Source organism: Bison bison, unplaced genomic scaffold (assembly GCF_000754665.1).
Source record: "Bison bison bison isolate TAMUID 2011002044 unplaced genomic scaffold, Bison_UMD1.0 scf7180017864104, whole genome shotgun sequence".
In the NCBI taxonomy this organism is placed as follows: domain Eukaryota; kingdom Metazoa; phylum Chordata; class Mammalia; order Artiodactyla; family Bovidae; genus Bison; species Bison bison.
In genome coordinates, this window is record NW_011494676.1 from 588,054 (window position 1) to 607,712 (window position 19,659).

At 38.9% G+C, this 19,659-nt stretch overlaps 1 protein-coding gene across 1 annotated transcript in view; it reads right to left on the reverse strand.

Annotated features, from left to right (window-relative positions):
* Window positions 1–18,028, reverse strand: part of PRPF3 (pre-mRNA processing factor 3) — a 19,335-nt gene extending 1,307 nt beyond the window's left edge. Inside the window, exons 1-15 of the mRNA XM_010838711.1 lie at window positions 17,908–18,028; window positions 15,458–15,648; window positions 13,974–14,104; window positions 11,881–12,027; window positions 10,485–10,568; window positions 10,027–10,247; window positions 9,062–9,368; window positions 8,221–8,387; window positions 7,398–7,477; window positions 5,431–5,574; window positions 4,631–4,730; window positions 4,345–4,458; window positions 3,161–3,279; window positions 2,824–2,907; window positions 1,726–1,787 (exon numbers count right to left, since the gene is read on the reverse strand). Coding sequence (XP_010837013.1) covers window positions 1,726–1,787; window positions 2,824–2,907; window positions 3,161–3,279; window positions 4,345–4,458; window positions 4,631–4,730; window positions 5,431–5,574; window positions 7,398–7,477; window positions 8,221–8,387; window positions 9,062–9,368; window positions 10,027–10,247; window positions 10,485–10,568; window positions 11,881–12,027; window positions 13,974–14,104; window positions 15,458–15,602 — 1,905 coding nt within the window. The 5' untranslated portion in view covers window positions 15,603–15,648; window positions 17,908–18,028. The remainder of the gene's footprint in view (window positions 1–1,725; window positions 1,788–2,823; window positions 2,908–3,160; window positions 3,280–4,344; window positions 4,459–4,630; window positions 4,731–5,430; window positions 5,575–7,397; window positions 7,478–8,220; window positions 8,388–9,061; window positions 9,369–10,026; window positions 10,248–10,484; window positions 10,569–11,880; window positions 12,028–13,973; window positions 14,105–15,457; window positions 15,649–17,907) is intronic.
* Window positions 18,029–19,659: the final 1,631 nt, after the last annotated feature.

Below are 19,659 nucleotides of genomic sequence, written 5' to 3' on the forward strand. Positions count from 1 at the left end.
TTTCACAAGACTTAGTGAGATTTTCATACGAGCAGGAGGGTTTGGGGCCCAGTGACAAAGAACAATACAAGGGTGAGGGGGAGAGAGGAATGGGAGTGAGGGGGGGTTCTTGCAGATAACTACAACAGAAAGATACAGTACGTGGTAGAATCGTGTTCTCACCAAAGGCTGCAATGTCAGTCACAAATGCAACCTCAAGAGGCTTTTCAGGGACCAGATTCCAAAAAGGAGGCAAGAGCAGAACTTGGCTTGTTTCTGAATCTGAGAGACAATTCCTGAGGACTCTCAGAGGTAAATGAAGAGAATTTTAAAGAGAGGATGGGGCTGGAATATTAAATATGCAAGTGGGGACTTATGAGACACAGAAACAGTTATAATGGTTATTATCACCTAATTAGTATGCATAAATTGGAGGGATCTGGGATAAGACAGAAGGACACATGAAAAGCAATCAGTAGCAATTACCTATAGAGTGGTCTTAAGGAATCAGGGGGCTGGAAAGGACTATTTCAGTCAGGCTCTGTGTGGTTAGAATGTATTCTAATGAGCATTCACTACTTTTGAATTAAAATACTACTCTTTTTGGCCACACTTTGGGGCATGCAGGATCTTAGTTCCCTAACCAGGGACTGAACCCATGACCCCTGCAGAAGTATGGAGTCTTAATCACCGGACCACCAGGAATTCCCAAAGTACTACTTTTATAATAAAGAACTGGTTCCTAAACATGAGCACATTTTAAAACTAGAAGATACTCATGTATTCAACCTAAAAGAATAAAATGAAAAAATTAACACAAAGGTAGAAAATACTTACAATGTATAAAAGGTATTTTAAAGTGGTAATATAAAGGATTACTGCAGTATATCAAATTAAGAATACAGTTACTGAGGAAATAAACTTTTAATGCTTTCTGGAGAAACAGGATAATATTTTACACTCCACAAAGGGTGAATGAGCCCTTAGTTCACAACTTGGCCTGAACAAGCATATGCACTCATTTATTCATTCTTCAGAACTAATAGTGGTTCACTAGGAAAATTTTAGGGATGAAAGAATTGTACAACCATAAAAATGTTCCATTTAAACAGTGATTTAGTCACATTTTACGAAGCATCATTACATAATAATTAGGTTTTCCACCAAAAAAAAAAAAATAGCAAGGGAAAATAATATCCATATTTTATAGACAAAGCAACAGTATTTTATATTAAGTGTTACTTCGTTGCCCAGTTGCACAGCTAGTAAGTGATACTGCCAACTTAGTCAACTTTATATATATATATTTTTTTGGCGATGCCATGCATGATCTTAGTTACCCAGCCAGGGATCAAACCCATGCCTCCTGCATTGGGAGTGTAGCATCTTAACACTGGACCACCAGGGAAGTCCGCAACTTTATACTCCTAAGTCTAGTACTTCTCTCACTATATCCAAAGAAAAATCCTACAATTCATTCCCCTCTTTCTAAGTGTCATATCCATGACTGAAATAAATAAACAGAGAATTTTTATTCTTGCCACCAGTTTTCCATAGTTTTCCCCAGATGGCATAAACTATACACCCATCAGTTTAACTAAAATATAATCAGGAAGGATTTGCTGCCAAATACTTAACAATGAATTCCAAAAAGAAACACAAAGTACTTAAGGGATTAGTTATTATGTATAAACAGTCAGGAATTAGCTAAAGTTTTGCCTCACTGTTTAACAGAGGATCACCTACCTCCCAGACTAGTACACATTTGTTGGTTTTCTTGACAGCTTCCTCATCAGATTCCTCATCATCTGGAAAAGACAATATAGCTAAATCTTGCTCTAGACTTAGACTAGACACCAAGATTCAGGTTTCAAACAAACAGTATTCAAGCCTACCCAAATTCTTTTAAATATTACCATTTTTTCCTCATGTATTGGGATCAAATATCTTCTGTTACTCTTTATTTCCCCCCAATTAGACTGATATCTCCTATCTGGCAGGGACATTAATTAATTCAACAAATATGGATTGAGTACCAACTCTGTGTCAAGAGCTGTGCCAGGTACTGGGAATAAGGAGATAAAGAACAATAAAAACTTGTCCTAAGCACTTTAGATGCCAAAACAATAGAGCCCATTCTCAAGGAGTTTTTAGTCTAATGAAGAAGGGCAGATATATGGAATGAAAATATCTTAGAACACTTGCAAAACAAAATACAAGTCAATTATCATAAAAACTGTACTTAAAGTACAAAAATACAATGAGGAAGAACAAAAAGTATAAGAAGGCCAAAATTATGAAAAATAAGGTTCTCTGTACATGGTAAATGCTAACCTAGGTCTTCAAAGAAGGCAAGGATAAATATTGATGGAAGAATGATGGCCAGGAGGATGTCAAATAAATATATACAAGATAAACTTGGGCAAAAGAAAAGTGTATTTTTCTGAATGAAGCAGAACTTTTTTTGGTCTAAAAAATTTTTTTTGCCTTCAATCCTTTAAAAAGCTTTTTATCAAAAAACTATACAATATAGACAATGCACATATGAGCGTGCAGCTTGCTGAAAATTCACAAACTAAATGTACTCATGTAGTCGGTATACAAATTCTGGGCTAACAGAGAAACCAGCAAGTAGAAAGGCCTTACAGGACAGGCAGGAGAATAGCTAATATTCATACAGTAAATACTTTATGAATGTCTAGCATATTTAAAGTCCAAAAGGGTTTTTCTAAGATTCTTGAACATTATCTAGTATTTGCAAGAGTTTGAGAGAGAGGGAATAGATGAATGGACCGAGTACCATCCCACCCACCTCCCACTTAATCCCCTCTAACCCCCATTCACCATCTCCCTTTGTGTTAGATGTCTGTTCATCCCACTTTATCCGATGCAGCATGAGACGCTTAAATTTCTTCTGGGCCTTGGGGCCTAGAAACAGAGAAGAAGAATTTTGCCAGAGTTGTGGAAGACCATGGGGTAGAAGGAACCTCTGAGCTCACTCAACGCTCAGACATTAATATGGTAGTTGAAGCAATCCCAGGAACCACATCCTAGGTTCTTCTACTTCAATAAATAAAGAAACAGAGGCCCAAGATATTGAACACAGGCATGACTCTTTTGCTCAATTCTCCCACCAGGCTAGTCACTCAAGGCCTAGGCGCCTCGCGTGTTTCAGACTCACCCCCTTCCACTACTACCACGTTGACATCCTTGTGCAGTACCACCACCCCTGTCAGGTACAGCTGCCCAGCATTGGCCTCAATCTTGAACTTCTTGGCTGGGTTGCTCAAATTTCGAACTCTGGAGAAGGGAAAGTTTAGTTATGGGCTTCATTTTAGCATCAGTAGCTGACTGAATGGAATGGCAAATAAAGATGGGTCCAAAATAGTTTTCTTTCTAAAAACAAAGGCATTTGGAGTAGGCAAATATACTAATGCTTGAAAGGTAGAACTGATGAATCTACAAGTGCTTCTACTGCCTTAAACTTCTTCAAAGTCTAACACAGTACACTTTACAACAAGTAGCAGGTAATCAAAATTTACTCTAAGAACAAAGGAGAGCTATTAACCATCATCCACAAATATTTATATGCTTGGTTATTCTTGACAATATAAAGATCAACAAATTCTTTGCCCTCTAGATGCTTATAATGTAAAGTAGTCACAATACTATGCATGAAAATTTCTACAAGAATACATGAAAAGCTGTTAGAGACAATTACCCATAGTGAGTGGTCCTGAGGATCAGAGAATAGGAAGGGGACTTTTTCAGTAAGTGTCCTTCTGTATTGCTAGAATGTTTTTTATCTTAGTAAGCATTCACTACTTTTATAATAATGTACCGTTTCTATAATAAAGAACTAGTTACTAAACATGAGCACATCTAAATAAAAGACATATATATACTTGACATAAAAGAGTAAAATGAAAACATTAAATCAACACAAACGGTAGAAAATAATTACAACACATAAAGTCCATTCTGGAGTGGAAATAAAAGGATTACTGCAATACACTAGGATAAGGATACAGTTAACTGAGGAAAAAAACTTTTAATGTTTCCTACAAAAACAGTATTTTATGCTTCATAAAGAATGAATGAGCCTTAGTTCACATCTTGACCTGAACAAGCATATTCACATTCATTCTTCAGAACTAACATTAGTTCACTAAGACCTCAGAGACAGAAGAGTAAGTTTCTAACCTTCATCGCTGTAAAAGATCTACTAGCTCTTGATGTATACCAGGATCATTAAAGAGAGTAGAGCTGATGTTAGGTATGCTTTATACCAGTGATTCTGCCTTGAGCACTTGGAAAATGTTTTGGTATTTCTAAGGGAAACACTGGCCCAGTCTGGACACCTACCTATATACAGATATGTGTACCCCCTGTGAAATGTCTTCTTTAAGCTTTTTAATTTTCTTGACCTTTCTCTGTTCTGCTGTAAGTTTTCGGGCAGCATTGGCCTCTTCATGCGCTCTGTCGTGACAGGAAGGACATCCACAAGTGAGAAAGGCATTGCAGATCAGAAGCAGGGCTGAGGGAAAGAGAGAGCAACGGAGAACTCTCCCCTCCCTCCAAATATGGATCCCCCAGAAGAGTTCGGGAAAGGTACTTGCCCTGGGTTTCCACCCAATCCCATGGCACTTACTTCTGTCTTTTTGCCATCTGAGCTCTGACATGGGCTTCTACCTTCGTGGGGTCTTGAACAGCTTCTGTTCCTAATACTCGCATCAAATTTGAAATTCTCACTGCAGTGAAGAGATGATAGAGATCAATCTCCTAAGTCACCACTCCAGCTAGGGTAATCTGGCAATCTCTTCCTACTAATTCATATTGTTCACCTATTTCAAATCTGCTCAAAACTCACTTCCTCCAAATACTTCTACCTTGAAAGCCCAATTAATTCAGCATTTGCAGGAGGTCAATTAATCTCAGTAACTGGTATACATTTATTCACACTGCTTGAAAATTCGTGAAAGAAAACGAACTTAATTTTGTTGGCATTTTTCACTTTCACTGCAGCATTTAGTGAAAGATCCTATACATAACAGTGCTCACTCAAAATACTACTAACTGATCCTGGAAACTATAGGAGTGAGGTTTTTTAAACTGCATTTTCATTTTTTAAACATTTAAGAATTATGTATACCACAACTCTGTGCAAATACTCCAACTACTATCTCCATAAACTTCAAGACTATTATTCTTCCAGGAAGGTAAGAATGTTATATGGTCAATATTACTTAAGAAACAGGCTTAAATGACCTCTACAATGACTATGTTGACCTGATTTAATAAAGAAAGACAGTAGAAAATTTGGGAAAGGAAAAACCAATGAATGATTCTGAGAAACAAAAAGCATTCAAATATAGAGAAATACTAAAGATCCTCTATAATGACAGGAAGAAAAACTTTCCACCCTTTCTTCCCTGCCTCTAAGATCTGTACCTTTGGGTTCTGGAGGAGGCATCAGGCCCAGCCTGACTTTCTCCTGTAGCTCCTTCTGTGCTTCCCTCCTCGTTTGCCTTCGAAGTTTCTTCTGTTCCTTCTTGGTCAGATATACTCCCAGAGTAACTGGTGTGTCATTGTCAACTGTCAGGCAGAGAAATGAATATACCAAAGCAATTAGCATATTACAGGGATATGGGTGAATATCAATCACATTAAAAAGAACTTTACAGCAACACAGATGGACCTAAAGATTGTCAGACTGAGTGATATAAGTCAGACAGATAAAGACAAATATATAATGCTTATATGTGGAACCTAAAAAAACTACAAATGAACTTATCTTTTAATAAAACAGAAATAGTTACAGCCGCTGAAAACAAACTTAAGGCTACCAGGGGCTAGAGGGAGAGGGATAAATTAGAGGACTGGGATTGACATATACCCATTACTATATATATATAAAGTAACTAATAAGGATCTACTACATAGCACAGGGAACTCTACTCAATACTCTACAATGGCCTATATGAGAAAAGAATCTAAAAAAGAGTGGGTTTATGTATAAATGATATACTGAGCTGTACACCTGAAACTAATATAACACTGAAAATCAACTATGTCCCAATAAAAATTTTTTTTAAAAAAGGACCTTTAGCTTGTTTTTAGTTATTTTTAGGTCATCATAGTAGTATTACAGTTATGTTTTTATTAAGTATTCTTGGAACTCCCCTGGTAGTACAGTGGCTAGGACTCTGTGCTCCCAATTCAGGGAGTCTGGGTTCAATCCCTGGTCAGGAAACTAGATCTCACATGGTTCAACTAAGAGTTTGCATGCCGCAACTAAGACCTGGTGCAGCCGAACAAATAAATAAATACTAAAAAAAAAAAAAAAAGGAGAAAAAAGTATTCTTATCTTTCATGAGTCATGTTCTAACTTGTTTTTCTTTAAGCAACTGAATTTGATAAACTGAAATGTGGCAGATATCGGAAAAAAGATTAGAGCTGCTCTGACTGCTCTGTGTGAGGATTTGGGGTATGCAGAGGGTATCCAGAATCCCATCTGGATCCTACCTACTAAACCTCAAGGTGTCTACGGAATCCAACTTGAAAACCACTGGCCAAGATGATGAAATTTCTAATTTAAGAGTTACAGGGATTGGGAAAAATCCTCTGGGCTCCCAAGTCAATATATTAAAACAAACAAAACCCCCTACATTCTTCTAATGATTCACACTGAAGACAACTAAATAGATTCTGATTAAGTACAATTCAGTGGTTATTATTATTTTTATTATCTCAAAGTCTGAATCTATTTTTCTGAATTTATTAGAGATCCTGATAAACAAATTTACTGAGTAAAAACTAACCTTCTCTGTTCATCTCAAATCTGATCAAAGTGTTAGCATCTTCTGTTATCACTTGAAAAAGGAATGTCAGTTAGTGTTATCTGTACATATGAGAAAATTCTGTATTGTAAGTGATTTATCCAGGGGTTTCAGGTACAACTAAAACCTATCTCTTCTGACTAAGCCAACAGATTTTCGCTACAAAACAGATAAACAGAAAGGCTGAAGACAAGGCAGATTGAAGATGGCAGGGGTTTAGTGGTGGTGTGCTAGACTAGAGTTGAGAGTCAACACTATTGCAAAAGCCCAATTTGAAATACAGATATACATCAGTGAGGCCATCTCTAGTTTAGACCTCAACGCTCTATAATAGCTGCACTCTCCAACACTGTAGCCACTAGCCACATGTACTATTTACATTTAAATTAAAATTGAAAAAAATTTAAAAAAATCAGTCCCTCAGCTATATTAGTGCAACTCAGTTTTCAAGTTCTCAGTAGTCATGTGTGAATAGCAGCTATAGTACAGACAGCCCAGACAGAGATTATATCCATTATCACATAAATTCTTATGGGCTAATACTTGTCTAGAGCTTTGACTGAGTAATCTCTACATTACCTGGAGGGTTGAGCTGGGCTGGATGTTCAACAAGATTTGTGATTCCAAAATAATCTTCTCTCTTGGGATTTTCCTCTGTACTAAAATTGGAGGAAGAAGGGAAAACAGGATATGTGGGTAGAGACGATTCCAAGAGAGAGGCAATCTCAGAAACACAATAAAAAAATCCACTCGCCATAGTGCATTCTAGTACTTATTAAAAGTATTTGCATATCTATATATGCAATTAGATTACATGTAATTTTCAAGATAAGAAAATGGTCCCACTAAAGTTGGATGCACTCTCTACACCAGTCATTCTCAACCTTTTTTTTCTACCCTAACACACTTAACAGATACCATATTCTGTCATTAGTAACAATAATTCTCTGGGACAGTGGTTGACAAAGGAGGCATAAGGAAAGGCTGAGACACAGTCTCCTTAAGTCATGTATCAGAATAATGGAGCAGATATGATTAAAGGTCTCTGAATGTTTCTTATATACTTTATCATTCTCTCCCTCATCAACTAAGAATCCTTTCTCTATTCTAGGACTGGATCTTTAAGAAATGTAAACATCTAAGTAGCAAAAGAAGGTAATTAAGAAAACAAATATGCTAAAACACTAACAATGTATAACAAAGCAAGCAGAAAATATTTGTGTCCAATCCTCCTACATTTATTGACCCAAAAAACTAAAAGCAACCCATAGAACATATTCTTTATGGAGCTTGTATATGGTTATCTATTTGCCTTAGATTTAAAATTTTTACTTAATGCATGAGTACCATCTTTCCCATTAAAACTCTAGCCTTATTAAAAGGTATTTACCAACAAACTCACAGGTCAAAGCCATTGGGGATGATGTAAGAGTCCCACCACTCAATTTCAGGGATGTCGCCTTCTTTCAATTCCTTCTTAGGAGCAATGAGGGCCAGTCTAGTTGAAGTATGAATTCCTGTTTTTCGAGCAGCCTGTGAGATCTCTGCCTGCAGCTTCTCTAGTTGAGCCTAAAGACAAGGTAAGACAAGAAGATAAACGGGAATCAAAGAAAATAAGGAAGTAGTAGAATCCCAAATCTTAAAACATTCCCTTGTTGAACTCTTTACATCTAACACAACAAATTCAGATTTTCTGAAAGCTAAGAAAAAAGAGCTGTTCTGCTTTACTTTATTCATTACTTGGTTGATTTCCATATATTTGGCTCTCATCATCACCCCTCTATCCCAGTGTGTGCCTGCAGCAAATATGCAGAAATGGAATTTTATGGAAAACTTCTGAGAGGATGAAAACAAGAAGGTAAAAGTCATTGAATATATGGTCAATTAAACTATCCAGGAATGTGGATTGTCTGCAGCAAATTTTAACAGCAGGCTAGCTTTCCTCAGATGTCCTGAGGTTTCTGAACAGTTCCCTCCACTGATCGTTGTATGTACAGAATTTTCAAATTCAATTTCCTTTCTACCTAAGTAGAATGTAAGTAACTGAGAAAACAAATCACTAAAAATCAAGTATTCCAGGAATAAATACAGTATTTTAAAAATTACTCATTGCTTTACTACTTATTTATTTAATTGCCAAAAACATAGAGAATTAAGTTGACAGTATTTCAGGATTATATTCAGTTTCCTTTGTCACCTTCCTAACTTCTTCAAATTTCTAGATTTTATTCTAAGCCAGATACCTTTGTCCGTAACCGTTGGGCAATCTTTTCAAATTTGCCCTTGTCATGGAATTTAAAAGTGCGTCTCTGGCGCTGGGAAGGGGCAATTGAGACTCGTGGATCAAAAAAGGTATTAGATTCCATGTCTTCTGATGGCTTTTCTTTTAGCTGTTGCTTGAATTGTTCCCTCTTCACAGCCCGAATATTGGCCTTCAGAGTAGGCATTCTGTGTGTCAGCTCAATTTCCTTGCCTGTTGCATCTACAGTTCGACCTTGTTCATCAAGAATCAATGGTGTAGGTTTAGTTTGATCTTTTAACTCCACCTTCCTGAAAAATAGCCCGAAAGAGGAATAAATCCCATATAAAACAATAAGGCAGGCAAACAAATAGACAAAAAATACAAACAAATCAAAACCCACCAGACACAATTAGGGTACAAAATTCTAAGGAATATAAACCCATCAATGAGTAATAACATCTTGACTGAATATATGAAGATGGACAGTTGAGTATGGAGTATAATCAGATGAAATGAACTTACAAATTACAATGGCAAGAAGTTGGAATCCTATCATTCTTTACTCCTGAATTCTTGAGTCAGGGAATGGCAAACCAATTGAGATACTAAAAATAAAGCCTATCACCTTTACCCAGTTGCAGAGAACTCTCAGATCTGGTCTCACTCAATATGGTTTAATGGAAATAGCTCTTGAGTTAGGAACCAGGAGACCTGATCCTGTTCTTAGCTCTAATACTGGAGGAATAATCTTAATTTTAGTTCTACCATTCATAAAAAGAAGATAATTAAACTCTGCAACAAAAAAACCAAGAGAATAAATTCAATTGGTATTTACTGAACATATGTAAGAAATATGAAACCAAGAAATGATTTAAGTTCCTTGGAAGAAAAGGATAAGTAACACTCAAAGGTATTTATTGCTTCTCAAGCTTCAGAAAAAACGAATTCCATGAAATAGATACTCACGGGGGAGCAATGCCCATAGCATGGAGATTGGCCAGGCCCACCATGTTGGCATTGCCGATGAGCCCTGGCTTCAGTGCCAGCTGGGCTTGGATGCGGGCTTGTAGTTCAGCTGCTTTCCTTGCCTTCTCAATGGCATCATTCATGAAAGTGGCGGCCTGGGAGGGCTGAATAGTGTTGCCAATTGGAAGTCGCTCTGGTTGGGAGGATGAAGGAGTCTTTGGCTGTGAGATAGAGAAAAAGAAATCAGAATCAGAAAAAATTAACATAGGCAAACAGATCTCTCTCTTTTACACACACACACACACACACACACACACACACACACACGGAGCGGTGGACTGTGGTAAATTGAGGGTGGAACATGTAGTCATTTTCTGGACTCTCATTTGAGTACGTGGCAAGAAATTCTGTGTTTAACAGTCTTCTTTTTGGAGAAACCTGAAAAGAGGTTACAATACCTGAGGTGTAGGAGGGCTAATGAAGCTCAGTTGCTTTTTCCTCTCCTCAATTTGCCGTGTTGCTGCCTCCATCATCTGTTTGATCTGCTCTCAGTGGGGTAAAAAGTTGAAAAACAGTTAACAGCTCTTTTTTATTTCTCCCATACAGGTTCCTCAACTCAAAGGGCTTTTAGGTCTAGAGAAACTAGTATTTTTTGAATGATCCCATCATATTCTGCCTGTACCATAGGCTAGCAAATTTAGTAAAGATAAGCTTACACAGTTGATCACTGGAATTTTTCAACCTATCTTCCCAAGGCAGGACTGGCATGTTAAGTAGTAACACAGCTTGATGAGTAAGACTCTGGAGTCAGGGAAACCTTAGTTTGAATCTTAACTCTGCCATTTAATGCCTGTGTGACCTTGAACATTGTATTTAATTCTTAAATCTCCAAGTGTCTAAAAGGAGTAAAAACAGTACCTACCTTACAGGGCAACTGTGAACATTTAAATAATGCAAAATAGAATCCATAACATTATTATATTAAAAAAAAAACAACACTACTGGTCTTTGAGTTCCTAGTTTGGGTAACCAGAGTCCACAATGTAGACTTGCTTCCTAGTCTGCATCAATCCCTTCCTCTGTCCTAAGGAAATTCAGAAAAATAAGCTTTGAGAACATGATCCAGTAACTCTTCTTGAATTTTCCAAAAGAGTCTGCTGTCAAGGTGCTTCAAGGTTATTTTTTTTAATTTACTTTTAACAATTTCTTAAATAGTGACATATTTACATAGTTTAAAATTCAAGAAGTACAAAAAGTATACTCTGAAAATATTTACTATTTATATGGTATCAGAATTTTTAAACAATGCCTATTTTAAATACATAGATAATTTCTATTAAAAAAAAAAAACCAAGTCAATCTGAAATTATTTAAGTGGATTAAGCTTTCTGCATTATATTATTTGGAAATTCTTCTCTGCCATCATGCTGAGTTCTAATTATTTCAATAATTTTCTTAATGACACAGTGAGGTAGGTATCTGAGCAAATGATGTATGTAACACACCTTCCTTGCCACATAATAGGTGCTCAAAATGCTATTTCAATAGCCTTCAACTGGGCTGCTATTGTTGTCATTCAGTCACTAAGTCATGTCTGACTCTGCGACCCTATGGACTGTAGCCCGCCAGGATCCTCTGTCCATGAGATTATTCTGGCACGAATACTGGAGTGGGTTGCCATTTCCTTCTCCATTCAACTGGAATCTCTCCTGGTTAAACCAAGAAATGATGAAACATAAAACAGAAAAGAAAATTTCCCCAACGCTAACATTTAGTTTAAATTAAGGATACAATAAATCCATCTCTTTCTTCTTCAACTCTCAAAACCACCGCTTCCAGTTCTTAACTACTAACCTGGAGCTTAGTCAGCATGCCAGGACTCTCTGAGGGAGGCCCAGGGATCACTTCTGGCTCCTCTTCTACCTCTTCAAAACGGGGTATCCGTCGCTTCTTTACTCCTGATGATTCCTTGGAGATCTCAGAGTCATCACCAAACACTTCCTAAGGGAACCCAAGGTGAAAGAAGAGTTGTATCCCTGCCCATGGGAGAAGGGAAGAACAATTCTAGTCCTTATCAGTATTCTGTGGCTTTTCCCAGAGTCTTCTATACCCTCCACCAAATGGACCATCTCACCCATCTCAACTTCATTATTTTCCTACTCCAGTCAAACAAATTTCATCCCCATATTCTTATAAATGTTCCCATCCCAAGGTCTTTGCAAATCTTACCGCCCACATTTGTAATTATCTCCCTCAACTTTTCCCCCAATCCAAACCCTCCCTAAAACTCACCTCCTCCAGGAAGTTTTCCTCATTAATAATCTCATCCCACTCTGATCAAACTGTTGTTTCACATCCCTTTAGTACTTAAGAACTTGGTTCATACTAAGTAAAATTACATTGTTGATATTTGCTTGCCAAGTGTTAAGTCTTTCAATGTCACTATGTACTTTCTCCCAGCTAGCGTCTAAGCTCTTCCAGGATAGGGGTTTTCTCTCTTCTTCAATATTCCCCAATAACACTTTGTTCTCATCTAACAATGGGAACTCAAATATGTTGACTAATTTGCAGGATGAACTTAACAGGACCAAGAGTGGCCAACTGGAAGGGACAATGGGAAAAAGCAAATGTACACACCGGTGGTAGGCTTTGGGTGACATCCCCTCTTCACTAGGAGGGCTCGTGTTTTGCAAGGACATATCCTCGGCCAGGGGCGAGCGCTTCCTGGAACTCCTACAGTTCAAGAAAAAGGACTCTCCCATAATATATTGTGTGGGATGGGGACTGAATGGACCAAAATGGGACCCAACTCCCAAGGCTATCTAGATTTCCTTCAAGAAACCATTTTTATTAATCCCACCCAATGTAGTCACTTTATTTGTAGCAGGCCCTCAGCACTCATACAGTACCATGTCCTACCAAAAACATAATCTTCACTCTACAAATCTATGAATTTCTCCTTAAGTGTAACAAAATTCAACTAAGTCTGAAACTTTATAGTCAACCTTAAAATTTCCATGAAAACTGCTACTTGGATTTTATCATTTTTGTGACTGTATTTTGTTCAGCCCTCCCATCCCCAAACCCCTGAACTGAAAATTCCTTAAGGCAAGGACTATCTTTCATTCCTCTGATCACCCTGCAAAACCCTCAACACAAACAGCACACAAATCTCTATTTCTCTTGGTTCCACAGCCTGGTCAGGAACCAAACAGACACAGCTTATTCACTCTTGTGCCTCAGGAAAAGCAAAAGGATAGCCAAGGAATCAAAAGCACTTTAGAAGGTTTGATAGAAGTCACAGAAAAGATTTTAAGAGACAGACAAAGAAAAGAGACTGATCAGCTACTTGACACTGTTAATACTGAAAGAGACCATGACCAATCAGCAGCTACTGGATAAAAAGTGAAGAAAGTAAGGGAGTAATGATGGTCCCTTTAAGTATTCCACTCATGGGGCCAGGTGACCTGCAATATGCTATACAGCAAAGAGCAGGCTCTCAGGACATATGGTAAAAAGTGAGTTCTTAGGTATCCCATCTGCAAGTCATTGCAGAGAAATATCTGAAAAGCAGAACAATGAGGTCTATAGCTCAGGGAGCAGTAAAGTCACATTCTGAGCAATCTATTAGGCCTCAAACATAAAATCTTAAAGTAATCAATTTATTTTTTTAAAAAGGAGATTTAGGGAAACATAAGAACCCAAACTCCTAACTGTATATGAAAAAGGACAAAGCAACCGTTTTCTTGGAACATTTTAACCCATGAACTTAGGCAGTTCATCACCATAAGATGGTGATAATACAAGTTCACCCCTTCTACTTCTATATCTAAGTATCTCTCTTAAATATCAGGTATTCTAATAATGGATATTAAAGTGTGAGCCAGGTAAGCTCAGCAACTTTGTTACCATTCAAAACACTCATCAGATAGTTAACTGTAACCTACCTTTAGCTCTCGTTTCCTGCTCCGGTCACTGCTGGACTTGGAATGCCTAGAGCTTCGGCCTTCCTCCACAGCTTCAAACAGTTTGTCCACAAATCGGAGAGTAGAATCATCAAGAAAAGGTTTCAGATGGTCTGACAAGAAAAAAAGAGGTGGCAAGGTTGAAAAGGTATTTTATCCAGATACCAACACTGGAATTTTATGCCTAAGAGGGACGGAAATGCTTTCTTAAGTTTTTTGTAGGATTCTCATAAATTCTCTTACACTGAATGATTTTGCCCCATGAGATAAAAATACAGTTTTAATTTTTTGGAGTAGGAAGTAGCAGAGCCAGAGCAACCTGTTTAGGTTGAGCATCAAAGTTTAGGGTGAATAACCACTGTAACTTTTCCTAAACTGCAAGCTGGAGGAGACTACCATTAACAAAATCTACCTCCTCAACTTTTTAAATGTATTTTATAGAGACTTCTATATGCTTAGATGTTGACCTGAATATACCCATCTGACTTTAGCATATTTCCTAAGTAAATGTAATTTAGGTAACTCAGTGCAGCGGTCAAAGGAAATCAGTCTGAGATTCAAAATATGTCACAAATAGTATTAAAAAAAAAGGAAAATTAATTATTTAGGCTATTTCCATTATAATGGAGAGTGAAAAAGCCACTTTAAAACTAAATATTAAAACTAAGAGAATGGCAACCGGATCACTTCACAGCAAATAGAAGGGGAAAAGGTGGAAGCAGTGACAGATTTCCTCTTTCTGGGCTCTAAAATCACTGCAGATGGTAACTGCAGTCATGAAATTAAAAGACATTTGCTTCTTGGCAGGAAAGCTATGGTAAATCTAGACAGTGTGTTAAAAAGCAAAGACATCACTTTGCTGACAAAGGTCCATATAGTCAAGGCTATGATCTTTTCAGTAGTCATGTACGGTTGTTGAGAGCTGGACCATAAAGAAGGCAGAGAATTGAAGAATTGATGCTTTCAAACTGTGGTGCTGGAGAAGATTCTTGAAAGTCGCTTGGCCAGCAAGGAGATCAAACTAGTCAATCTTAAAGGAAATCAATCCTGAGCATTTTATTTAGGATTCATGCTAAAGCCGAAGTTCCAATACCCTGGCCACCTGATGCGAACAGCTGACTCACTGGAAAAGACCCTGATGCTAGGAAAGATTGAAGGCAGAAGGAGAAGATGCCAACAGAGGATGAGATTGTTGGATGGCATCACCAATGCAATGGACATGAACTTGGGTAAACTCCAGGAGATGGTGAGGGACAGGGAAGCCTGGTGTGCTATAATCCACGGGGTTATGAAGAGTCGGATACAACTTGGCGACTGAACAACAACAATTATAATGCAAGAGAAAATAAAATGTGGCCTGACCTTTTTTCAGATGCTCCTAACATAGAGAATTTTGGGGAACTTCAAAGTAGCATTTGCAGTCATCCAACATGTTAAGCCAAAAGATTCAGAAAGATCACACATACCAGCTGCTTTCTTCTTGTCCATGCCCTTCCCCACACAGTTCAGTGCTGCTGTGACCACTGTGGGCTCTGAGAAACCCAGTACCCTCTTCACTGTCTTTTCTATCCATGGTTTCAGTTCATCCAGCTCCCTCTTAGATAGTGCCATTCTTTGGGAAAAGGAGGATAGCTCAAAACAGGATTCAATACTGCACCTAAAAAGAAATCAGTAAAGTTAGAGAATAGGAAAAGACTAAAAGGACCCCAGGCAATGATTAGTGTATCAGGAATACTTTCCCCAATGCTATTCTCAATCCTAGGCAAGTTCCTCTAACCTCATTTCAAGCCAAATACTCTCAACTTATACTTCAAAACAGAAAGAACTACATTCTGTTTGATTTTTAACCCTAACTCAGTAATATCATCAGCTAATCAGTGAAATCTGTGGAATAAACAAACAACCCTCGTGAAGAACCTAGTCTGAGAAATGAGTTCTAGCTTCTTTTCTGATTATCATATTCAACAAGGACTGTCAAACATATAACATGAAAACAAGATTGAAAAAGCCCACTCACAGGCCAACTTTTCTATTCTTCCTACTTCCAGGCAGGCATTCCTTAACCCAGGGCTTCTTTTAAGGGAGACAAATAAAAGATGGCTTATCCGGGTTACATCTTACATTAAAGCTCCTAATCCTCAAGACTGTTCTGTCACATTTCTCTGTATTCATTGTCATCCCAGTGAGAATTCTGTACCCAGATCCTTTTCTCTTTTGTTCTACAGGGTCTCTGTCATAAGTAATCCCTCAGTTCAGAAAAGGTTACCCTCATGCACTGTGGTGACCTGAATGGGAAGGAAGTCCAAAAGGGAGGGGATATATGTATATGTATGATTCATTCTGTTGTACAGTAGAAACTAACAACATTGTAAAGCAACTATACTCCAACAAAAATTAATTAAAAAAAAGATCACCCTCATTTTGGATGTACTCTTTTCACCTTTATCCTTCTACTTTTTAGCTTAATACAGAAACCATCATACAAGACTCTACAACAATCTGTTATTTAATGCAAATTGGTACAATTCTTGAACTTTATTCATGTTTACAGTCTTATCTCCTACTGAAACCTCAAAACTCTACATGAGCAGAAAGAAAATTTTATTTCTATAATTTTCTCCATATTGTCTAAAAGACAATAAATTAGACTGACCTCAAATCCAAGTTAACCTCCTCCCAGAAGTGCCACACATCAGGGTTCGATTTGGGTGTCAATTTTTCAAGATGTTTTAAGACATCTTTTCCCTAAAAGGTACAGCTTGATTAACTTCTAATTGTTGGCAGGTTTATCCTCCAGAAGACCTATTGCTAAATAATGTATGTAATTTTGGTATAACCATATGAAACTAGTAGCTTAAAGTCAGAAACTAGGGGTGTCGTATTTTGTGCCTCGGTGACATGTAATATGAATAAATCCGCAGTGGCTTTATTTACCCATCAGGAGATAGCAGGATAGCCTATCAATCTCAACATGTTAACTGTGCATTGCTCAAAAGATGCATATTCAGACACCACAGAGTGAAGAGCTCACATGCACCTCTACTATTTACCAGCCTTCTGAAAAGTAATTCCTGAGCCTCAGTTCACTCATCCTACAAAATGAGGACAACTGTCATTCTTACAAGGCACTTAATTCATTCAAAAAATATTTACTGCAAACCTAGTAAGTTTCAGGCAGCCTACTGAGTGCTGAGGATACACACAACGGTGAAAAAGACAGACAGGAATTCTTGCCTTAACAGAACTTATATTCCACTGGAACTGAATCATAGGCTAGAAAGGGTAAACAATTTGAAAATCCAGAGTTACAAATGGGGCATCACTCTATTAGATGAAAGGTGTGCCCAAGCACTATACTAACAAATGTACACAACTTCAACCCATTTCTCCGTAAGATAACGTGCAAACTAAACAGCCAATAGGCAAAATAAATGTTCCAAACAGTAACGAGCTTTGTCACTAATCAATTGTTCAACAGTGACTGCGTGGGGTAGGGGTGGGGTGTGGTTCTGGTGTGGAAGGAGAGGAAGGCAGAATGATCTCTGAATGAGCAGGGAACACAATTTAATCTTCTGAAGGATTTCCTTTCTCTGTGTTCTTTGCTTGAAGTCGAATTTCATCCCTGAAACTCCCATTCGTTTCTTTTTTGCTTTTTCCGCCTCTCTGAGCAGCCCGCTACTCACCTGTTCTACCCCAACTCCTCATCTCGGTGCTAGTCCCCTCAGCTCGTCCCTTTCCCGCCCCCGCCCTTTCCCTCTCAACAACCTCATTCCAACCCGTTCTCCCACAGAACCTTGTTCTTTTCTCAGCTTCCTTTCCGCTGAACCTTCCCGCCTCTGTCCTTCTCTCGAACTGAACCCTACCCCAATCACTTGGACAACAGGATACCCTCTCCGGGCCCCGGGCCACTACTCACCTCACAAACTTCAGCCCCTGAGACGGAGCCCGAACGTTACACCGGAACCGGAAACCCTCTGGCCGCCCTATGGCCTGCCGTCCTACCGCCGCGGCCGCCGCCACGCCGCGGTCCCACAACGCGTGACGAGGGAGGGTGGGGCCGCCGGTTCGCGCAGCCGTAGTTGCCACTTTCCCCGAGAGAGGGAGCGCATGCGTAGCGGAGTCCTAAAGTTACACGTTTTCTAGTTCCTCGCCTCATCGGTTTCCCCAGGTAAAGGTGTGCAACGTTAGTGTTACGTGAAGCATAAATCGGGCTGACTGTAGTATCCCTTCCAGGTTTCCCTGGTAGCTCAGACGGTAAAGCGTCTGCCTGCAATGCAGGAGACTTGGGTTCGATCCCTGGGTGGGGAAGATCCCCTGGAGAAGGGGCAACCCACTCCAGTACTCTTGCCCGGAAAATTCCATGGATGGAAGAGCCTGGTAGACTACAGTTCATGGGGTCGCAAAGAGTCGGACACGACTGAGCAACTTCACTTTCACTGGTAGTATTCCTAGTGTGGCGAATAAGTGCCACACTAGGTTATGCTACAACTAAAAGCAGGGCTTCTGCGTTTGGGCTAAACCTGGACTTTCTAGTACAAAGTAAACCCTCCGAGAGTCGTGATTCCTAGCATTAAGGATCCGTAGCATCCCCTCATTAGCTTCTGTCCCTAACTTAACAGTGGTGCCAGAGATCACTCAGGAAAAGTGAGTATAGGATTCTGAAGATGGTAGCCCCTCCCCCCTTTTAGTATTTTTTTTTTTTCCTTCCATTCTTTCTTGGAACAAATAATTAATGACTATCTATTACTATATGTCATGCATCCACTGAGATTCAGTATTACTTAATGATTTAAGCAAGAGCACGAGTTTTAAAGCCGTCTGTATTTATATTCCAGCTCTCCCACTCATTAGCTGTGACATTAGGCAAGTTCCTTAAGCTGTTTCCTCACGTGTAAAAAAAAAAAAAAATTCACCTCATAGGGTTGCTGTGAAGACCACAAGAGTGACAGTGCTTCTCAGAGAGTTCAGTAAAGCTGCTTGGTGTATAACAATATATGCAGTTGGTTACATACATGTAGAGGTCCTAAACTTACATGACAAAGTCTAAACTCCTGATTCTAACCACCACCGTCCTCCCCAAACCAGCTCCCAACACAGTCTCCCTCATCTCACTTAATGGCCACCATATTTTTACAGGTGATGAAAAATTGAAATTATAATGGAGTAATCATAGATAAGGCAGTGGCACCCCACTCCAGTACTCTTGCCTGGAGAATCCCATGGACAGAGGAGCCTGGTGGGATGCAGTCCATGGGGTCGCTAAGAGTCGGACACGACTGAGCGACTTCCCTTTCACTTTTCACTTTCATGCACTGGAGAAGGAAATGGCAACCCACTCCAGTGTTCTTGCCTGGAGAATCCCAGGGACGGGGGAGCCTGGTGGGCTGCTATCTATGGGGTCACACAGAGTTGGACACGACTGAAATGACTTAGCAGCAGCAACCATAGATAAAAAATCTTCAAAACCCAGATAATCATGATGCTGTGATCACTCACCTAGAACCAGACATCCTGGAATGTGAAGTCAAGTGGGCTTTAGGAAGCATCACTATGAACAAAGCTAGTAGAGGTGATGGAATTCCAGTTGAGCTTTTTCAAATCCTAAAAGATGATGCTGTGAAAGTGCTGCACTCAATATGCCAGCAAATTTGGAAAACTCAGCAGTGGC